Source organism: Anarrhichthys ocellatus, unplaced genomic scaffold, assembly GCF_004355925.1.
Source record: "Anarrhichthys ocellatus isolate YVR2014 unplaced genomic scaffold, GSC_Weel_1.0 scaffold118, whole genome shotgun sequence".
In the NCBI taxonomy this organism is placed as follows: Eukaryota; Metazoa; Chordata; class Actinopteri; order Perciformes; family Anarhichadidae; genus Anarrhichthys; species Anarrhichthys ocellatus.
The window spans coordinates 783767-806263 of record NW_022280148.1 but is presented as its reverse complement, the minus strand read 5'-3'; the positions used below and the strand labels follow the sequence as shown (position 1 = coordinate 806263).

Here is a 22497-nt window from a genome sequence, read left to right as displayed (position 1 = left end):
GGGCAATCACTTTTTCACACAGGGCCATGTAGGTTTGGATTTTTTTTTCCCCTTAATAATAACCTTCATTTAAAAACTGCATTCTGTGTTTACTTGTGTTATCTTTGTCTAATATTTTCTTAAAAAATAAGAAATCAGGAAGAGGGCAAACACTTTTTCACACAACCGTATACATGTGTATATATACACACACGTGAACATAAACCTATAAACAACAATGGCATTGAGGTGATAGTGCAAGCGGTGGTAGTAGTGCAGTAGGACTTATTTATTGTTCAGAGTGACGGCCAGTGGAAAGAAGCTGTTCCTGTGTCTGGTGGTTTTGGCGTACAGTGCTCTGTAGCGCCAACCAGAGGGGAGGAGTTGGAACAGCTTATGTCCAGGGTGTGATGGGCCTGCAGTGATCACAGCATCATTAACTAGCGTTAACACTTCTATGCTACACTAGCTACTGAAGGTATACTGAATGCATTCACAATGTTGCTGAATAAAAACCTACCCCGTTTTACAGGAACAGGGTTGTTCCTTCATTTCCTTCTGTCTGGATCACCAAGTGATGTGGTGATTCGCATTTACACTGTGATCTGTAGCTTTAACCTGTTTTCACTGCTGAATCAGTTCGACATCCTGGATATATCCGTTGTCTGTCTGTTGATCCTACCTCAATGAGTGCAGTTTGAGACAGTGTGGGGTGGGGCTTAGCAACGGTCATTTAGCTTTTTTTTCAAGCTGTGAATCACTTACTGGAGGCCAGTTTCTCCACCCTTTATATTATCAGTAGACTAATGTGAACAGAAATGGGCTCTGTGAAGTCCTTACCTCCTTCAGGCCGTTGTAAGGCCCCAGGGCTGACACCGTGTTGCCCTGAACCATCACATAGCAGTTGGTCAACAACTCTAATGCCTGGAGAAAAGGGAAAGCAAAGTAAAGCATTTCACTTGTGACTTAAAAAGAAAGGATCTGTTAACAGTAACAACGATAGTCAAAATGTGTGGCTGCAATGCCACCTAGTGACATTTTCCCCAAAATACACCGTTGTGGCCCTAGACCAGGGGTCAGCAACTCGCAGCTCCGGATCAGCATGCGACTCTTCAGCCCCTCTGTTGCAGCTCCCCGAGTCTACATCCACACAAATATGTTTTCGTTTTAAACTGAGTTTTAACAAACAAAAACGATCTCTGTCCACACAGCGTTTTCAGCATCGCTTTCGAGATGATCTCCGTCCACTAACGCCTGAAAACGAATATCACGTGACTATTCACGTACACTGGGCATGCGGTTGGGTGCTGGTGTGAACAGGAAGTAGATTGCTTAGTTTAAAAAAAAACACGAGTAATAAAGTAGTATTTAAGAATTAAAGGTCGTGTTTGATACTTAAGATTTTCCTCTATAAACTCACATTTCATGGAAAGTTTTAGAAGTTATATTTTTCAGACTTGGTTACAGTGCTGCGGGTCTTGCTCTCACATCAAATTTACTTTAAAATTAACACTTACACATAAAAGTTTACTAAATTATGGGTCCATAAATGTGGTCAACACACGTCTCACTCGTTTCCTCAGTTTTGTTGTTGTCTGTTCTCACTCGTAGCTCTGCTGGTGTCTGAAGTCTCTGTCCTACTGGAGAGCAATCAATGTTTTGTTCCTTTATAGTTTATGTGTGGACTTCACAATAGTTAAGAAATAATAACAATAAACAATAAGAAGAAGAGGAAAGTCCTCCGTTTTGTGTCCATCCTCCTCAAAGCCGCTAACCGTGACTTCAGACGTCCGCTCGGTAGGGCTGATAATGCTGCTGGTCACGCCGCTTCAATAACAGCTGCTTCCTCCACAAAAATGCAGACTTTAACTGCACAACAGCTGCTAGTAAAGACATCAAGGTCAGCAACACCTGTAATCAGTTGTCCATGTTAAACTAACCTGGTACTCGATCGATAATCAAGACCGTTTGTGATCTTCCGGGAAACGGTCACGTGTTAGGGGCGTGACGAATCAGGGAAGGACATGTCGTGACTGCTAAGAACCAATCAAGTAGTGAACAAGAACGTTTCCAAACGCATCCGTTTACGCCATCCACACGACAAAGCAACCCCGGAGTTTTCAGACTTATCCGTCCTCGGGAGCGTTTTCAAACATATCCGTTTTAGGTGCTTTGAAAACTCTGGCGTAGTGTGGACGCTCAGTGTAAACCTAGCAAAACATGAGTTTTCAAATGGAAACGTAGTAGTGTGGACATGGCAAAAAACAACATGGAAATAAATAAGTTATTTTTATTGTATTTTTTGCACAGTGGACAATCTTTCAAAGGGAACACTTCTTATCTTGGAGTTTGAGGTGATACCGTCACAGAAAATAGCAATAAAATGTCAAGAATTGTCTTTATTCTTGTTCTATAATTTCATAAATACAACAAACTATAGTTCTTGAATATATAACATAACTATATATAAAACTTTATAAGCTGTGATATCTAATAGCTTTTTTAAGACGCGAGGAAAGGAATCGAGGATGTACAAACTGGGAAATGAGAAAGACCTCAAGTCCAGGGAGCATACTCAGTAAGCAAAACATTGAGGCTTTGTTCACACTGCATTTCAATTCAGACTTTTCCTCCCCTTATATTAAACGGGGTTACCCTTTGACGGAGTAATTGGATCTTCGGTTGAGAAAGAAAAGAATAAATTCTCATAATATTGTGACTTTATTTTCTAGAGTCAACATGCTCAACATGTATATCAGGGAAAAAAAAAAAAAGTATCAGGAGACATTTTTTATATTTATTTCTACAGTAAGTTTTCCAGCACCACAGCCTTCTCTGGCATGACCTGCAACTATTCTAAACTGTAAACACATTAGAGGACATGCTAATTTTATTACTTGTCTTGTAATAAAACAAGACAAGTTAGTCTTCATCTAACCCTGTCTTAGATGGTTTAACTGTGGTGCTTGTTTTTTTTGCTAATTTTACAGATGCCCCTTATCACCCAGTTAAAAGCTCCACCAAGTTTCAAATCGAAACATTTTAACAATCATCAACAATGAAAAGAAAGCAGTATCTCTGAGATAAGAGCTGCTTCCCAGCAGGTGTGAGGTGTGTTTTTGAAAGCTTGATATTAGTGTGGGACTCACTTTTAGGGTGGAGCCCTTGGGGCCAATCAACCGCTGTCTTCGCTTCACAAACCGCTCTCTGTTCCTCACCAGGGTCCCGATTTTGATGATGTCACATGCCATGTCATCCTGTAATATCCGCACTGCCTGGAAGCAAAAAAAAAACAAAAAAAACAGTATGAACAGGGAAGCAAAACGACCGAATACATAAGCATCACTCTTTTGTTTTCTAAAAGCACAAGGAGCAATCTGCAGGAAACAAAATCTACATGTGGCATGTGCCACGAGACAGACAACCCCTAGACGACAGTTTAGACAGTTCGTTACCTGTTCGAACGGGACACTCCTGGCCAGCAGCTTGATGAGATCTCTGGCTCTCACGATAGCGTAAGGGTCGTAAGTTTTCTTTGTGGTGCAAACTGTGATGCTTCCCTCAATTAGGTCCAGAGTGGCTTTGACGTGCTGAGAAGAACAAAAATCCACCTTAGGTAAGATCTGAACACCACCAGGTGTTTAAAACAAAATTGAACTGTTTGGTGCAGGGCTGCAATTCAGCCTGACGGTAATTAAGTAATCCAGCCAAATTAATTTTCATGTGCATACTGAGGGGTCATGTACAGGCTTTAAAATACACATTACTTTTAATACTCATTAATAGTAACATGCATTTTAAAGCCTGTTTTAATTTAGTTAGTTTCAATACGTATCCTACTTTGACAACAAATATCTTCATAAAATCACCCTCCTGCAACCACAATATTATCATCGCTTAAAGTATGAATTGATAATAGATAATTGATTTGAAAATAATCAAAAGAAGAGTAGAATTACTATTAGTTGCAGCTCTGATCAGCACAAAGATGTTTTCTTCTTTATCTCTATATAAATTCTAAGATCCAAAATGGGCAAGAATGGTCATAAAATTACTTCAACTGCCTTGGGCTGCATAGTCCACCTCTTCAAAAACCCTGCTGTTATCTCCCTATGCTTAAGTGACCCATGAAATTTAAATTCTATGTGCATAAATTTGTCATATTTGGTCCAATAACGTTGCGGTCCATTTTCAGCACTTTGTGTGTCTGGAAAAAGCTTGAGCTGACTCGGTGACCTTACTGCATCCCCCAAGGCCTTCTCCACAAGTGGCCAGCACTCTTTCAGGTAGGCTTCTCTGTATTTGGGGAAGAGGGTGGCGAAGCTGCTCTCCTCGAGCAGACCCCGGGGATTGTCGTCTTTGGTGAAAGTCGCCTCTTTCCATCCATCAGGAACAGTCAGGAGTTCAGATTCATCCACTGCATGACGCAGATATCAGAAACATGGAAAGTTTGAAACCTGTTATTTTCCCCCACAGAGAATCCAAATACCATTTCCTCCATTAACATGGAAGAAACGGTCTGTCCAAGATACCAACGTACACATAAAGCACCCTGTCTTGTCGTACTTTGGTTGTTTCAGGAGTGATGCTGCCATTGCTGTAACACACAGGTGTTTAAGTACATGGCAGTAGTGCTTTTCTGTCAAAGATGTTCAGAGGAACATTAAAATATGAGGGGTTCAAAAGAGTAGCCGTAGATGGTAGCTAGCCAACTGTAAGGACCTTCTATACTAGAGGGGTGTTTCATAAAACAGTAGCTAATGTGCAACAACTCGTGTGTTTGCCATGTCTGACCCCAGCAAGAGTATTTGACAGTTTCTCCATGTACAAGCAGAGAACATGGGGATACCTTTTGCTTTGACTTTTAGTTGTTATTTGGGGGATGGTATTAAAGACTTCCAATAAAAAAAAATAAAAAATATTATTTTTCTCTGGTTTTCCGTGGTGTGACGTGAACGCCAACCAGGGGAAATGTGTATAGGTAGCGTTATATCAACAAATGTTTCCAACACACTACGGCTCCCTTGCTAGCTTAAAGCTAATTCATGCGTGCTTCGCAACAGGCATGTGTCCACATCACAAAAAGGCTACAACATTCAGCTCTGCTTCACAGTGAATGGGTCGCTGAGTGTCAAAAATTAGTGTTCAACTCGGCATCATTAATAACTCACCTTGGTGTTTCGTCTTTTTCGATGTTTTCCCTGTTTGTGCTTCACTCAGCACGTCTCCCGTCGTGTAGGACGCCATTGCTGTTGGAGGGTCCGGCTTTTCTTCTTCGTTGGGGTTTAACGGTAGCGTGGACCCTTAGCGTTGCACTACTGCCATCTTCTGGAGTTAGCCAAGTCCTGCAGCGTCAGGTATTTTGCGACCTGCAGTTTGAGAGCTGGTTCACTTCTTGGTCAGAGAGGAAACATTACATTACAGTCATTTAGCAGACGCTTTTATCCAAAGTGACTTACAAGTAAGTGTATTCAACATAGGTTGAATACACTAGAAATCATAAGTGCATCTCCTTTTTTAAACAAGCATCTAAGAGCATAAACCAGAGCAAAAGTACAGTGCAAAAACAAACCAATTCAATAAGTGCAACAAACTAATAAGAATACAATAAGTGCTAAGTGGAAGGCTCAGGGTAGTACTTCTTGAAGAGGCGAGTTTTCAGCCTGCGCCGAAAGATGTCCCGACGTCAGTGGGGAGTTCATGCCACCACTGTGGAGCCAGGACAGAAAAAAGCCGTGACCGGGTCGATTGGCCACAGGGACCTCTGAGCGACAGGGCAACCAATCGCCCCGAGGCAGCAGAGCGGAGTGGTCAGGCGAGGGTGTAGGGCTTGACCATGGCCTGGAGATAGGAAGGAGCGGTTCCTTTCACTGCCCTGTAGGCTAGCACCAGAGTCTTAAACTGGATGCGGGCTCTTACAGGGAGCCAGTGTAGAGAACGGAAGTTGTGTGGGAGAACTTGGGGTGATGGGTGATTGAACACTGGACGAGCTGCAGCTTTCTGGACAAGCTCTAGAGGTCTACCGGCAAGTAGTGAGTTGCAGTAGTCCAGGCGTGATATGACAAGAGCCTGGATGAGCACCTGCACCGTCTCGTCAGTGAGGAAGGCGCGAATCCTCCTGATGTTGTAGAGCAGGAGCGTGTCACCCATGCAATGTTTGCTGAGAATGACAGTTGGTCATCCAGGGTCACACCCAGATTCCTCGCAGTCAGAGTTGGCTTCACCACGGTATCATCAATGGTGATGGACAGGTCTTGGTGCGGGCAACCCTTCCCTGGGAGGAACAGTAGTTCGGTTTTGTCCAGGTTGAGCTTCAGGTGGTGAGTCGCCATCCACTTTGAGATGTCAGCCAGGCACGCAGCGATGCGTACCTCCACTTGAGTGTCACCGGGGGGAAATGACAAGACCAGCTGGGTGTCGTCGGCATAACAATGGTGCGAGAAGTCATGTGAGCAAATAACAGAACCCAGAGATGTTGTGTAGAGTGAGAAGAGAAGGGGGCCCAGAACTGAACCTTGTAGTCTGCATGTGGTCTTACCCCGTAGTCTGCATGCGTGGTTCCGACACGGCCCCCCTCCATGTCACCTGGTAGGATCGACCTGTCAGGTAGGATGCAAACAGGGAGAATGCAGACCCTGAGACGCCCATCCCCTCAAGGGTGTAGAAGAGGATCTGGTGGTTCACCGTGTCAAACGCCGCAGACAGGTCCAGGAGAATCCAGCCTTTGTTCGCCCTAGCCTTCATTTGCCTGATGCTTCAAACCACCAGTAGTGGTTAAGTACAGCTACCTACTGATTGCTCATTGTCTGCCAGGAGTGGAAGCCACACCTCTCCCACTTCACAGAGCAATTGGCCAGGTGAAACTCTAATCACACACATAAAGAATGCAAACAGTACTAATCACTGAACCAGCCCAGGTACAGCTAAAAGAAAACTTGTTAAAGCTAGAATAATATAATTACAGTACATCCACACTACTCCGTTTCTATTTGGATATGGAGTTCTGAAATAGAAATGATCTCCGTCCACACGGGCGTTTCAGCATCGTTTTCGAATTGATCTGCATCCACGCGGCAACCTTCAAACGGATATCACGTGACCATGTAAACACGAAGTAGATTGGTTGCTTAGTAAAAAAAAAATACGGGAGTAATAAAGTAGTCTTTAATAATGAAAGGTTGTGTTTGATACTTAAGATCTTCCTCTAAAATATTCCTCCATAAACTCAAACACAGTTCGTGGAAAGTTTTAGAGGTTTTATTTTTCAGACTTAGTTACAGCGCTGCGGTTCTTTCTCCATCTTTTTCTCTCACACATCAAATTTACTTTAAAATCAACACTTCCACGTAAACGTTTACTATATTATGGGTCCATAAATGTGGTCAACACACATCTCACTTGTTTCCTCGTTGTCTGTTCTCACTCGTAGCTCTGCTGGTGGCTTAGCTATCTGTCCTACTGGATAGCATCTACTGCTAACCGTGGCTTCAGAAGGCCGCTCCGTAGGGCTGATAACTCCGCTGGTCACGCCGCTCGCTCCAATAACAGCTGCTTCCTCCACAGAAATGTAGACTTTAACTGGTAAAGACAAGGTCAGTAACACCTGCAATCAGTTGTCCATGTTGAATTAACCTGGTAGTCGATCGGTAATCAATGTTCGTGAGCTTCAGGGTAAGGGTCACGTGATAGGCATGTGACGAATCAGGGAAGGATACGTCCTGACTGCTAAGAACCAATCAAGTAGCGAACGTGCGTGTGGGCGTCATCGTTTCTGAATGTATCCGGTTTCGTCCGTCCACACGAAAACACAACCCCGGAGTTTTCAAACTCCTGCGTTTACGGTGCTCTAAAACTCTGGCGTAGTGTGGACGCTCAGTGTAAACGTAGCAAAACATGCATTTCCAAACAAAAACGGAGTAATGTGGACATGGCCTTAACCCATTCTAGTTGAGTCTAGTATCCCTCCAGAAGCCAAAAACCTTCCTCAGACCGAGGCAGTGGTGATGCTGTTGCAATGATGTTCCTGTGTACGTTTGTTATTAATGATATCCAGTCTTTAAAACAGGCTGCATTGTGTTCCCAACGTCCCATGTTCCCAAGATCTATATGGAACATAACGAGAACTTGACAAAGGGTCCAATGTTCCCAGGTTTATAAGTTCCTCTGCTCTATAAAGCACATAATAGGGAACCTCAAAAGACGTTCCCCAGCTCCATATTCACTTAATATGACATGGGCTGTTGTGGAACACGGCCAATTTCTGACAGACTCATGAGGCCAACATTATCTGAATTACCTAGCAAAATTGTTATTTGAGGATAATAGTGAAGTATAAGAACTGTGAGGTTGAGAGAAGAGACATTGGGAAGTTTATTTTAAAACATGAGGGTTAGGTCAGTGTCACAGCTACAGTTTAGTTCATGTTTTGGTCACCAGATAAAGGGAAATAGAAACACCCATCATGAGAAGCACTTGTACGACTGACCGCATGGGCTCATAATCTAGTCATAGTTCTACTACATCGAGCCTAAGAAGTCCTCTTTATCCACTATTAACCCATGTTACCTCACCACTATTATAAGGATTATAAATGCACGAAAAGGATTGTTTGTAGCGTTTGTCTCTATCCTGTTGTGTAATATTCAAATAGTTCTTATCTCACCATTTCCTTTTTTTCAAACCCCAAGTTTCACCTTCAGTTTCATGTGTAAAAACTTTCATTAGAATTGAGATAATTTCTGTAACATCCGTCTTTTTAGAAATAATGTTCTGCATCAGAAGACTCTTCTCCTTCATGACCAACATAACACTCACAGATAGTGTTCCAAACACTTTATTGCAGCCGTAGATGCTCATAGTAAGTCATGATTGCTTTGGTTGCGCTCACTGAGAGTATGGTTACCCCCAAAAAGCCTATTGATCCGGCCACAATAGAGATCATAGTCATGTGCTCTGCCCCTGCAAAGAGATGCACACAGGTCAGTTCATTAACTGTGTAACCAGAGTGCATGTACACACCTCACACTGAACATTAGACTTGATAGTGAAAAACACATTTCAAACAAAACTGTATGAGAGATATTTCAGGGTTCATCAGTGTACATTACTTCAATCTTTTCAATTTAGTGAAAAACAGATTCCAACTTGTCAAAAAGATACAAAACAAAATTAAAAAGCATTGTTTGTAGCATAAACATTGTAACATACATATTATGAAATAACAAAAAATATAGCTACAGATGCAGGATGATGTGATCATGTGACATGCACTCACAGTCAGATGGTGGGACTCCTGACACCCCTCTCCTGTTGATGACCACCAGAGGTCCAGCTGACACAACAGCAGCTCGTCTCCCCTCTCTGCCCGTCCGGCTCAATGACCTCTTAGGGCGCTGCTGGCTGGTGCATTTCTTGTGCAAAATAAGGCTCAGTTGGTGACTTTCACTCCTCGACATTTGTCATTATGACACGTTCTCACAGCAGTGTTTGTCTATCAAACCAGTTTAGAAATGTTTACACAGCGGCCCATCTCTATTTCACAGCTTAATTTAACAGATAATGATTTCCCTATCACAGTTACCCAACAGTAGCCTGTATGAAACAGTTGAATAGCTCCACCTTGACCAACTAAAACAGTAAATTGTTACTTACACATTGTAATGGAGTATCATTACATTGCAGTATTGCTACTTCCACCACTGATCAAAGCCTCAAGTCAGGGAAGGAAAGTCTCCCAATTGCAGTTAATGCCACAGATTACAGGAAAGTCTGTAACTTGATTGGCTGCAGCCTTAAATTCTGAAAGATTTCCATTGATGAGTATGTGTGGCTGTTCTGTTGAAAGGTAACCTTTAAAGACTCCTTTAAGATAGCAGCACCAGCATCAACGGGACACGTTTTGGGCAACATCATGGACCGAGGAAGGTGACCATTAGATGGCATAGACCAGTAGCTAGAATAGACCAGTAACCAGTAATTGGTCCAAAACATTAGCCGGTCTACCTCAGACCCTTCAGTTTACCTTTGAACAGTCCTCGACATGTCCACATACGTTGGCCTGGCAGTGGATGTAGAGGGGCAGCCCTTTGGGCATGGTGAACATCTGAATGGAAAATCTGCTCGTCTGTGCCCGGCCGTTAACAGAGAGCCAGTGGAACGTGTTGTCAACGGCACAGCTGGGGACAAGAGAGGATGACGTTCAGTATCGTTATCATCCAAGGCAGCTAAGGTGGTTCAGATATATGAAATACTATCGTTAACGTACAACAGCATCAATAAAGGAAACTATCTACGCACTGAACTTAGACAGGGTGATATGCCCAGAATTTTCTATCCTGATATACATAGGTAATTTCATATCTTGAGAACAATATACATTACGGTATGTTTTCTGGTAAGTCGATACCGAAGTAAATAAATAGTCTATATGAAATAACCACAATCCTCTTGTGTGAATTAAATACTTGACAAATAAAAAGCATTTTTCAGTGCAACTTCAGTGCAAAATAAGCAGATTTTCAGAGAAATTTTAAGTAGTTTGTGCTTGAATAACAATAACTAATCATGAATTATCGTTCGGCACTAAACCAAGACAACAGTGACATTTTTCCACCCACCCATCCTTAAGAAGAACACCCTGGACTGCGTCCTGTGGGTCGGTGCTCTCAGTGGCCCAGCATGACTCCACCTGCAGCAGCACATCTGACGCAAAGGAGTTGTTGGTCTGCAGGGTCACCTGGAAGAACAGGGTGTCCTCAAGCTCCATGGTTACAGCATCCCTGTAGCTGAAGGTGAAGGACTCATCGGTGTGCAGGGTCATGGTTAGGCCCAGCTGCAGTGAAGAGTTGAACTCCACCAGGGAAATGGACGAGAGCCTACGACGACAGAAAGAATGTGTTCTGGTTGTTTCCGTCCGTCATACATTAAATTCAGGCAAAGAGACAGAATGCGAGGACGTTCGTCTCACCACTCCATGTCCACACTGACTTGAGCGTTGCGAACATAGTTTCGTGGGTAGACACACTTCCAGACGACTTTTAGATCCCGCCTGCTAATGGTTTGCTCTCTGGTCAAGGTCACAGCCAGATTGTTTTGCAATTCGATGTGGGTTTTGTTCACCTGGACACACACACACACACACACGTTGGCTGCTCTTTACAGTTTCAGCACTTCATTATCCAGATATGTTGTTATGGGAAGACAAACTTCCCACGACTCTGAACTCAATTTTTGTTTAGTGGCTTCTGGGGTTGGTGTTTTTTTTGTTTTTAAAGAGACAAAAAGCACAAAAGGGTTAAAAATGTATGCCATGTCCAATTTTCTCTGGGGGTCTCACCAACTTGCTGCAGTTTAGGGAACATGTAGTTTGCTGAACTTCCAAATGGTCACTCAGTAACCATACCTGGTATGTGAAAATAAGCTTTTTGGGGTAAACAGGGCAAATCTATGGCTTCTTAATTACTCATGATTCAAGGCTCTTCTCATTGTATCTGTATTTATGTTATCGTTACTTCAAGTAGTAAGTGCTGCCCTGCATGTCGCTGCACAGAATCTGTCACTTACCCGCCTCCGAGTTCCACATTTGGAGGCTTTTCGTGAGGTGCGGAAGTAGTAGAACACCTCACTCTCATCCACAGTGCACCGCCCATCGTTCAGCCTCACGTCAACCTCTCCCCCGATGTAAGAAGTCAGGTAGGGCTTTGCTATTCCACCGGTCACCATTCTATCCAGACACTGGCTGAAAAGGCCTTTTTCTGCCAGAGGCCAAAAAAAAACAAAAAAACAAAAAAACAAAAAAAAAAAAAAAACGCAATTGTTTAAGGCGATGATAACACAGAAGTAGAAGTGTTTGTTTTTAAAAAGCAACAGAAGAAACTTAACTGAATGCTAAAGCCACAGTGTCCACCAGATGCTGGCTTCTGAAGAACAGTTTATTTAGACAGAAGTTGGGAGCTTTCCCAGTTACTTTCAAACAAAGTCAAATACTTTATCAGGGACACAATGGAGCTGTTTTCAGAGCACCCTTATCATTACTCTTGATTAATGGACGAAACAATTACCACCAAGAAGATACGAAGCAATTTTTAAATATTTTCTTAATTGGCAGTAGCCCCAACCAATCACAGTCACCCTGATTTCTGAACTCCTAACAGGCTGTAAACCCAAAGAAAAAGTCACTGTGGTTAACTTATTGTTGACTGCAGAACATTTGCTAAACGTGGCAAATGTTCTGCAGTGCTCATAATAAAGAAGTGTCAGTATTGTATTCCTGAGGACCAAATGTACAGGATAGAATTCATCCTTTAACTGAATTAATATAAATAGAACTGAATTTCCACCCATTTAAAAAGGTAGCGTGTATTTCTTTGGATAAGATATGCAACTTTAAAAAGTTTACCGTTGCAGACTGGATATGAAGCTGCAGGAGGCTCGATAAAGGAGCTAACGTCGTAGTAGCCATGTTGGCACACGCAGGTGTAGGAGCCCAGAGTGTTGATGCACAGAGAGTTACGAGGACACAAAGTTCGCCTGGAGGAAGCACACAGATCTGGACCTGACAAACAGTCGAGGCAAATAAGATTAAAGTAAAGAGTCTTAGTTTGAAGTCTATCACATACTTCAACCAGTCAAGCTGGTTGTTCGCCATCACCTACCCTTCCAGTGAATGACCCCATCTGTGACCGTTATGTTGTCAATCTTCAGGGAGTGAATGTAATCCAGCTGATCCTCAACAGACAGGGGCACGTCTCCTTCAGTTTGGGATGCATCAAAAGACATAAACAGAATCTCTGTTTTATCTGGCTCGTCTGCAGACTCAAAGGAGGCCAGCTCAACGCGGGCTGGCTGACTAAAGTCTTTCAACAGCTCCTGCATCTGAATGAAACAAAAACAATTCAATGAACATTTTTGTCAGTCTAAAGGTCTTTACACAGCAGGGGCGTAAAGAATAAACAAAATGAAAATGCGATGTAGTCGCTTGTGAATAATTCTCATGAAATCTAGTCATACTGGCAGTGATACAAATTTTGCAACAGTTGCAGCAGAGGATCAATTACCAGGATCCTATTGACCAGAGCATCATCTGTTTCCTTTTAGAGAAAGGCATGCAGGTGAATTTTACTTACGCAGTGTATATGTCTAGTGCTTTTATTGTGAAAGGTGAGAACAGAAGTGAATTTGTTCTGCGCTGCCTTTGTAAGGGTTTAAGGAGTAATACAGTTTGCCGTCTTGGTTTGGCCTATAGAGCCTCCATGTTGTTCTACACTGCAATGTATATTTTTGAACATCAGTTTTTGCCCAATGTGACTGGTTGATGCCTTTATTCGAGGTGCTAAAACTCACCAAAACTTGCTTGGAAAAAGATTACTGCTTTTTCCGTGCATAATATTTGTGTTTTGTGATAAAGTATTAGCAAAAACAACACTTCAAAATAAATATATATTGACGTGAGATTTAATTTGTACGAAAAATACAGCCCCGGTGGGTAAAGGCCTAAGCACGGCCTCTGGCGGTCAGGAAGGAAACAGAAAAAATGTTTTCTCTCACCTTATCTTTGTAAATCTTCTCCATTTTAGCTCTTGGTTCAGACGCGTGATCCTGTAGATCCTCAGGCAGGGACCAGGGCATGACCATTGTGAGACCCAGAAGGGAGAAATCAAACTGCAGAACTACAGAAGCCACAAAAATGTAGAACACATTGGGTTATATTTATCATGGAAGGTAGTTCACAATCAAATCAAGGATATCAACCAAAAACCTCACACAACGACAGCAGTCGTGTTGGACCAATGGTACCTCAGACTGACCTTCGTCCAGAACATGTCCAGCAGCCCTCATATGGAGCTCGAAGGAGGTATTTGATCCCTCAAAACCCACGTGGGAATGTTTCGACTCCCACTGTCCGTCACATTCCTCCCACACGTCGAGCACGTAGGTCTTCCCTTCCTCCAGCCCCAGGAGACGCAGCTCTGGGTCGGTCACGCGGCTGCTCTGCACGGTGGTGCCGTTCTCCAGAGACAGCTCATATAAAAAGGCCACAGCTGGCTGGTGGGTGGTGTGTGGCATCCACTGGGCGGTGGAGTCGTTCGAGCGATATCTGAGCTCAGACACACCGTGAGGTCCTGGATGCACACCGTATCGGGTTATACATGAACAGTGATAGATAATGGGTTTATGGTCTACAAAAACACTGACAAAAAGAGATTCAACAACACAATAATTAAAAGTTGCTGTGAAAAACATGAGAAGCTAATAAGTGACAAATGTCACTGATCATTTTCCTAATAAAGAGCAAATCAAATGAAAATGGGAGGAGTAACTATTCCTTTTTGTGCCAATACCCAAGATGCTAATTATACAAAACATTTTTAGCCAAACAAATGTTACAATTAACCTTCATTAGCTGAAAACAGTGAAAGGGTTAAAGTTGTAAGATGAAAACATGGACAACTCCCAGACTGAACAAACCCGTGGTAGCGACCTGTCAATCACAAGGAAGCCCCGCCCTAAAGTATATTCTGCTATATGGTAATTTTTACTCTAAATAGACCATAATTTACTAAATGAATGAACATCATGCTGTATTGAAGACTTGAAACTAGAGATTGAGACCATAAACTCATGTTTACTGAGGTAATAAATCAAGAGAGAAGTAGAGTCATTTTCTCATAGACTGTACAATCTGACTTCTTTTTGCAACCAGAGGTTGCCGTCCGACTAATATTCAAGATGTTTTTTAAGGTCACATATTCTTATTAAGAGTCCAACCAGTTATGTGAATATCTGTCACAGTACATATTACTTAACTTTCAAGTGCAGCGCTATACATGTGCTGGAGAAAAAAAAAAATCCTTAACACTACACAACACTGCATTTTTATAGTGGGTTTGACAGTAAAGTTGGAATATAAATCACTTTGTCCCCTGCTTAATGCATCTCATTGTCTTATAGTATTGATTGGTGCATCATACAAGACCCATATATGATGCATCAATCAAGTACAGAAGAATGAGTCATCTCTTTCATAGCACATGCAGATGTTTTGGGACGTGTGTAACACAGATGGACGAGCAAGGAATCCATCAGTAGCCATGGTGATGGATGTCTCCTGGTTATGGTGTAAAGTGGTGAGTGTCGCCACAGTTCTCTCTTTAACAATTTTTCTATTTTACTTTTTCTAGCAGTAACAATGTTTATTCTTGGATCATTTGTGAATACTGGATTCTGGTTCAAGATTGCATTGTTTGATGCATTTCATATCAGACATGATTCGTTCTTTCGATGGGAAATATTTAGTTGTATACTTTACTTCTGATTTTCCACTCGCCAACAAAAGCCCCACATCAGTGGCAAACCAGCGTTTCCGTTTGCAAAACTCCGCTTGAGCGCTATATGTGTTCAAAGACGCAAGTCGAGAAATTATGTAGCATGCATAACTAGCATGCTAAATATCTGGACGGGGAGTCTGTGAGGGAGCTACAGCCAATGAAAGTGCAGGAAACTGGTTGAGAAGAAACCTGGTGGAGAGGACGCCTGCAACAATAGCAACTTTACTGAATAAGTTGCCTTTGCAACACAGACAAAATGTGTTGTTGCACCACGGCTGTTGGATGTTTGCATGAATAAACAAAGACATAACACACTTTGTCCAGCTTTCTCTGGACAGATAAAGCAGTGCATGTTGGGTGGTCTTCTCATCAGTTCTCCCCATTACCTGTGTGTGCTGTGACCGTCTTGGTGCTCATGAGCACGTCGTCTCCACACAGTGCCTCCACCTTGGCCTGGTACTGTTGGCATGGCAGCAGCCCCCCCACGGTGACGCTGGTGATGAGCGTGGTGCCCTGCATCACTCCCTCGTGGTAGAGTCTGAACATGGAGATGGACGAGGTGTTCCTCACCTCCCAGCTCAGGGTGTAGTTGTCGGGGCCGAACGATGTCTGACGCAAGGCCTGGATGCTGGAGTGCGCTGAGGATCCGGGGGGGGGGGGGGGAATTATGTTAAGCACTATGTTCTTTTACAAAGATGAAGATAAAATCATCTTTCGGGGTGTTACAGGAGATGCTTGTTGTGCTCTCTCAAATATACATTTCCATATGCTACTCTTGTGTAAAATTCAGTGTATTCTTGCTGCTGCAATGACCATTTTTTCCCCCCAGAGGTGATCACTGACGTTTCACTTAGAACTTCTGCTCTTTCAAATGGGAGACCCATTCTTTGGTATTAAGTTGCAAGTGTCGCACACATTTGTGGCTTGTGGTCAGTTAACTGGCAGCTCTTTAAAGTCAGACTGTGCAACTTCTGCTGAGCAACCACAAGGTGGTGTTAAATGCTGCAACATAGTGAAGTACAAGAACAGAAGAGTCAGCAGAAGAGTTACATGGCAATATCAACAAACAATTTAGCAGTTACATTAGCAAACATTTGCCACCATAACCTCCCGGACCAAGGAAAGTTGTATCGGCAAACCCCCCCCCGTGTGTATTTGACTGAGGAATGGTGCGTTTGATTGCTCATATCATATTGCCTGTATATGGATAGAAAAAAAACAAAAAAAAAAAAAGACAAAACAAACGCATGATGACTGATCCCGTGCAGGGCTTACCAGAGTTTCCATCGTTCGGAACCATCTTGCTGTAGCGGGACTCCATCCCCGCCTGGCAAACCGTCTGCAGGCCAAACTGAACCCTTGTACAGGGCTCCAGGTCAGACAAGACGAACGCAAAGCTGTCCTTCAGCAAAAAGAGCACCTCCTCTGTGACGTGGTCCGCACCGTTGAGGTAGAAGGCGGTGAGGAGGAAGAAGGAGAACTTCTCAGGGCAGTCCCAGGCCAACGATATGCTGTTGCTGTTCCATGACTTCACCTCAAAGTCCTTGGGAAGGTCTGGGTCTGGTATGAGGGGAATAAACAATTGGCAAAGCATTTTAAACCTGTATTAACAGATATATGGCCACTTGGGGGCAGTGTAAACAAGCTGTGGACACAACACTTAAATAATATCACCTGAAAGTTTGGTAAATTGAACAGTTGCATAATCTAGCAAATACAGCACAACATTAGCATTCATTTTGAGTCGTGTGTCTGGCCACTTGATGAATGGAAGCCCTTGAAGCCATTTTCAACCAGCTTCTGAGAAAAATATCTGGCTTTTCAGCTGCCTAATGCACCACTTTGGTCACTATATTTGCTGTCCGTCATTAGGTTCTGAAACCGGCCTCAGAAAATTGATCGGAAATACTGATAGCAATATTTAATGGAAAATGCCATAAATCATCCGATTCCAGCTTCTCTAATGTAAAGATTTCCTCTTTCTTGCTCATATATAATAAACCCAATATCTATCCATCCATTTCCCCCCCCAATTCTATTGTAAATTTTAATATGTTTCTATTTCTTGCACTGTGTGTAATGGATTGTTTAATGTTAAGCACCACCCGCCATGACAAATTCCTTGTATGTGCAACATACATTAGCAATAAACAGTTCTGGTTCCAATCTTTGAGTTTAGAATTGTTTGCACCAACAAGCATTAAGAAAAAATAAATAAACAAACTTCTTTAGCTCTGGAAACTTTTATATGATCTTTTTAATTTAATAATGGTTAGTAGCAGCCTAATCTCAAGTGTTTCTGCATTCATGTGCAGATTCTGGCAATAAGACAAGATTTTAGTATCAAAGGGCATTCTGGTTTACATTTCTATTCAGAGTGGTATTGACCAATCACGTTGGAACAGGCTTTGATCGAATGTGGGTAAACAGTCCATGTAAAGAGCATAAGACATGGAACGCGATGGCCGAAATGTAAAAAACAGGAACCCACCAACCTACCTTTGGACAGTGATTTAGCTTTTTATTGGTTTAAAATTAGCTTGTAAACTGGCTTATTGTGAGACAATCCGGTCGGACACGTCGTCTCTCAACACAAAACCCAGTCTTGTATCTCAAGTTGGTAATCGGACTGTAAACAAAGAGCAGCGCAGAACCCCAGAACATTATCCTTCATCAGACCCATAGCTGATTATTTAGTAAAAATCTCACTGTGTAAACATTTCGTGAAAGTACCAACAGCCAACCCTCAATATCGTCGCATTGATATTTGGTAAAAAAACAACATAGAAATATTTGATTTTGTCCATATCGCCTGGCCCTATGTGCATGACTAAATACCAAAAGAGTTAAGAGAAACATACGTTTGCATTTTGTAATCTGTGCGTCGTTTTTTTTTTTCCACCAAATGTCTGCTCATCGATCCAACCACGAAACCTTACCGGTAATAGTAGAGAGGCAAGTGAGGGAGCGAGTGCCTGCAGTCTCCACACAGGGCACATAGGCACTGCAGGCGTCCAGAGCTGTGAAGCGGTAGTGGTTGTTGGTGGTGAAGTCCGTGCTGAGTGTGTTAAAGGAGCCCAGTTCAGTGTAGTACAGGGTCACGGTGTGGCTGCTGCTGCTGACCGCTGGGCGGTTCTCTACCCACGAGACCAGCAACATGGAGGGAGTCCTGGACTCCAGCTTGACAGGGAGACGCATAGTGTGGCCTATGAGCAAAATCAGAGTTAGATAAAGAAAAATAGTATAAAGCATAACAAAAAAATCCTAAATGATGAACACATTTACTCTCATAAAAGTGCTCGGTAAACTTCACTGCCTTGACATATTGGAGTGCAGCACTAGAGTAAAGGTCATTTGTCTGGAAACTGTGGAATCAGTTTCTGTACCATCAGTCTGGTCAGTAGGTGCTCTAATATCTTTTTCTGGACAGCCTAATAAAAAGAACACACATCACCATCCTTGAACCCGTTAAGTAACATAAACAGAAGGCGAGAGACCTTCAATGACCTGAAGGAATAGTTTGAAATTTTGGGAATTAAGCTTCTTCGCATTCTCACTAAGAATTAGAAGAGAGGATCAATATCCATCTCATGTCTACCAGTTTAATATGTAGCTAAAGTCAGCATAAGCTAATGTATAATAAAAAAATAAAAATAAAAAAATAAAAAAGGCAGATTTTGCTACTTTTGGACAGAGCCAGGCTAGCTGTTTCCCAACCATTTGCAGTCTATACTATGCTAAGCTGCAGCAGCCACTGTGGCTGCTGCAGCTTAGAACCGAATCCGCACATCGTCTGCCCGGCTTAACCTAACCTCTGACCAAAGTCTGCGATAAAAGCAATGTTAACCCGGAGTCAAAACCAGATTATCCCCTTTAAGAACCAAAAGCCAAGTCCATATATAAATAAATAAAACAAGAATACACATCAAATTCACCCAAACAGATAATCTCACCAATCGCAAGGAAGAAGTTTTCATCCTGGTGGAAGAATAATGTTCCATTTTCACATGCAAACACCTCTGTGGGACTCATCAAGTCCAAGAAGCCCTGAAAAGAGAACATCAAAGTAGGCAAAAGAGAGATGGACTGCACCTGTAGTTTGATCTGTTCCATCAGAATTACCTTAGTGGCATTTGTTGTTTGCTCAACGGGTTTCTGCCGGCCTCTGACTTTAGTGTACTTAGTACCTTAGATGAACACATTTAATCAAACATTTAATAACTACTGATTATTTGTGGATAAAAGCATGATTCCAAGTTAAAAGATGCTTACGCGGGGTGATACTTAAAGTCCATGCTTGAACAGAGCCTCCATACTGCAGTGTTAGCTTGTTATCTACAGCTGGGGGCACAGTCAGGGAGGTAACTTTACCCTCCTTCCTGATGGATTTTAGTGCCGTATCGTTGAGCCATATGTTCCCATTCTGCCTACAAAGATGGAAAATAATGAAGCCTTGGTACAGTCTCATTTCCCCCCTTAAAGAGAAGGTCATTCCAAGTCATATCTATAGATCTGCTCATCACCACATGGACACACCTTGTAAAACTTAAATAGTGATATATTTCACCTTACCAGCCACTCTTCAATTTAATATCCATCTGATACACTAGGTCAGCTTGTCCAAGGTGCATTTTTTGGCCAAAACTATGTGGACACCCCATACACTTGTGTACTTTGGGTCTGGGGGTTTTCATGGCTCTCAGCTGGGTCCCTTAGTTCCAATTAGGGTAAATATTGATGAAACAGCACAAAATGAATTCCAGACAATAGTGCGCTTCCACCTTTGTGGCAACAATTTGGGGTTAGTCCATTTCCAGTTTCAACATGCATGCGCCCCAGTGCACAACTGGAGACCCATAAAGAAATAGCTTTGGTGGGGAAGAACTTGACTTACTGACCAACAAGCACAGATCTCACACTCGACTGGAACCCAACCTCGAGCCAGACCAGATCACAACATCAGCGCTGGACCCCTCTAACACACTTGTAGCTGAAGGGGAACACAACCCTGTTGCCAGGTTCCCAAATCTGGTAGAAAGCCTTCCTAGAGGAGCGGAGGCTGTTCAGGCTGCAGATCAGCGGATGGTTTTGGAATGGCATGTTCAACAGTCCACATACTTTTGGCCACCTCCAAACAAATAAAGAAAAATGTAATTTCATAGAAGGAGAGTCTGTGTTAAAATCGAGATCTGGTTCTATGACAGCTGTTATAATTTGTCTAATACTACAGATTAAAATATTGAATATAAAATGATTCATAGAATCTCAAGTAATGTTATATCATATGTCTAAACTTGCCGATTAGGAGAGAAAACAGAAAATTTTGTTTTTGTAAATTTTGGCGTGAGTTTCCCTTCAAACAACAGCAAACGCAACATCAAGCGTTGTGTTAAATACTAAAGACTGCACGTGTCCAAAGCGTGCTTTTCTTGACTTTACCTCTCCAGAGCATCGCCCTTATTCATCCAGCAGATTGAGAAGGATATGTCGTCGCAACGTCCTACAGGGAGAATCAATTGAAATACTTCCAAATGTAACAAAATCTGGTTGATCTAAACTCAGTCATGTGTCGGGATGCTACTCACCAAACGATATAGTATGAGGCACCAGTATGAAAACGATGAACGACAACTGTAGGGAGTTCCTGAAAATATAAAATTAGATTAATCTGCTGAATCCGAGAGACAAGTGATATCAAACCGATTGTGGACACTTGTTTTTTTCTTCTTACATTGTCTTTGTGATTCCAGCAAGGCCAAGCCTGTGTTTAAAGTGAGCGCTGGCTGGAAAATGCACGCTCCTAATGAGTCTCAGGTGTGCGCTGCCTTCACGCACCTGCTCAGATTCAGTTCCTAACAATATGGACACCCTTTGTATCATACATGTTTAAAAGCAACACTTTTCATTTCAAACGTCATTTCACAAGGTAACGTTACAGTAGGAAATTATATTTTGTTGTGATCAACAACTCATGTCTGTTCTATTTCAAACAGGCGTTATTTTGTTCAGATGTGGAACGACTTTGCTATAATTTGACTTTGAACATTGCACATTGTTACTTTCAAGCACGTCAGTCGAGAAAGAAACACGACGGTATAAACTTGATTTTTTTTTTAAATATCAGACAAAGTCCTTGTTGCAAACATACAATGCCCGTTAGCTTTACAAAAAATATATTTAATTTTAAATTGAAATATTCTACAAGAAAGAAAGAAAATGAAACAGTACATTAACAGTGATTCAGATTCAGACAAATTTATTGATAATAACACATTTAATTTGCTCTATTACTAACATTATGTTATTTCTTTACACAACTATAAACACAACATTGCTGAAGCTGTCACTATAACTTCTTTTGAATCAAGGCTGAAGACTTTTCTGTTTGCCGCTGCCTTTTATGAAATAATTTCTTCCAATACACTGTAACTTTTGTTCTTTTTACCTGTCTTATTCTATTTGGCTTGTTTTAGTTTTCTATGCTCTTGGCTCTTTAATGACTGATTTAATTAATGACTTTATTTATATGTTTTTTTATAGTGTTTCTTTTTCACTTTGCTTTTAATCTTTCATGTAAAGCGCTTTGAATTGCATTGTTGTGGAAATTTGCAATATTAATAAACTTGCCTTGTAATTGCAGAATATAAACTCCTCCACGGGCTGTTAAATCCCCCCAAGAAACAAACACAGTTCTTAAAGGCCTATCTAATGAAAATAAGAAAACTCTGGAGGACAACATATGTGATAAAAACTGCAAGCCAGTGTTCTGAAACCTTTACAGCTTGTGGCCCCTTAAAATAAAGCAACATGTTCTGGTGTCCTGTAATAACCTGGTACGGTTTTAGTGTGGATATGAGTGAGCTGGTGGCTTGATTTATTTGAAGGTTTTCTACAGCCTTAATAAGTAAATGTATTCAGTATTTAATAAGAAAACAGCAATAAAACAAAGAAAACATTTTCATTATGTGAAAATAAACATAATTTTGTGACATTATTGTGCTCCCTATCATGACGCTTCATAATTTTTTCTGATGTATTCAATTAAATGTCAGTAACTGATAAATCTGAATAAATAAATGATTTACAAACTGTAACAACAATTATTCCTTAATGATGCCCGCTGTGTCCCCATTCACCTTCTGTGTGTCACTCTGTGATGACATTAAGCAAAGGGAAGACGACTTGTCCTCTA

At 41.9% G+C, this 22497-nt stretch overlaps 2 protein-coding genes across 2 annotated transcripts in view; both read right to left on the bottom strand.

Moving 5' to 3' along the window:
* Window positions 1-5437, bottom strand: part of krr1 (KRR1 small subunit processome component homolog) — a 10042-nt gene extending 4605 nt beyond the window's left edge. Inside the window, 5 exon segments of the mRNA XM_031876882.1 lie at window positions 820-903; window positions 3129-3254; window positions 3435-3569; window positions 4221-4396; window positions 5151-5437. Of these exon segments, the coding sequence (XP_031732742.1) occupies window positions 820-903; window positions 3129-3254; window positions 3435-3569; window positions 4221-4396; window positions 5151-5226 (597 nt within the window). The 5' untranslated portion in view covers window positions 5227-5437.
* Window positions 5438-7716: 2279 nt separating this feature from the next.
* Window positions 7717-21131, bottom strand: LOC116399603 (uncharacterized). The gene is made up of 19 exons (XM_031876864.1): window positions 21037-21131; window positions 20891-20949; window positions 20745-20805; window positions 19578-19732; window positions 19428-19492; window positions 19259-19352; window positions 18245-18511; window positions 16581-16865; window positions 15692-15943; window positions 13785-14099; window positions 13525-13646; window positions 12633-12852; window positions 12377-12532; window positions 11542-11732; window positions 10946-11097; window positions 10596-10853; window positions 10001-10154; window positions 9254-9389; window positions 7717-8937 (listed from the first exon to the last, which is right to left on the bottom strand). Coding segments are annotated over exons 1-19 (3069 nt in total). The 5' UTR covers window positions 21039-21131; the 3' UTR covers window positions 7717-8812.
* Window positions 21132-22497: the final 1366 nt, after the last annotated feature.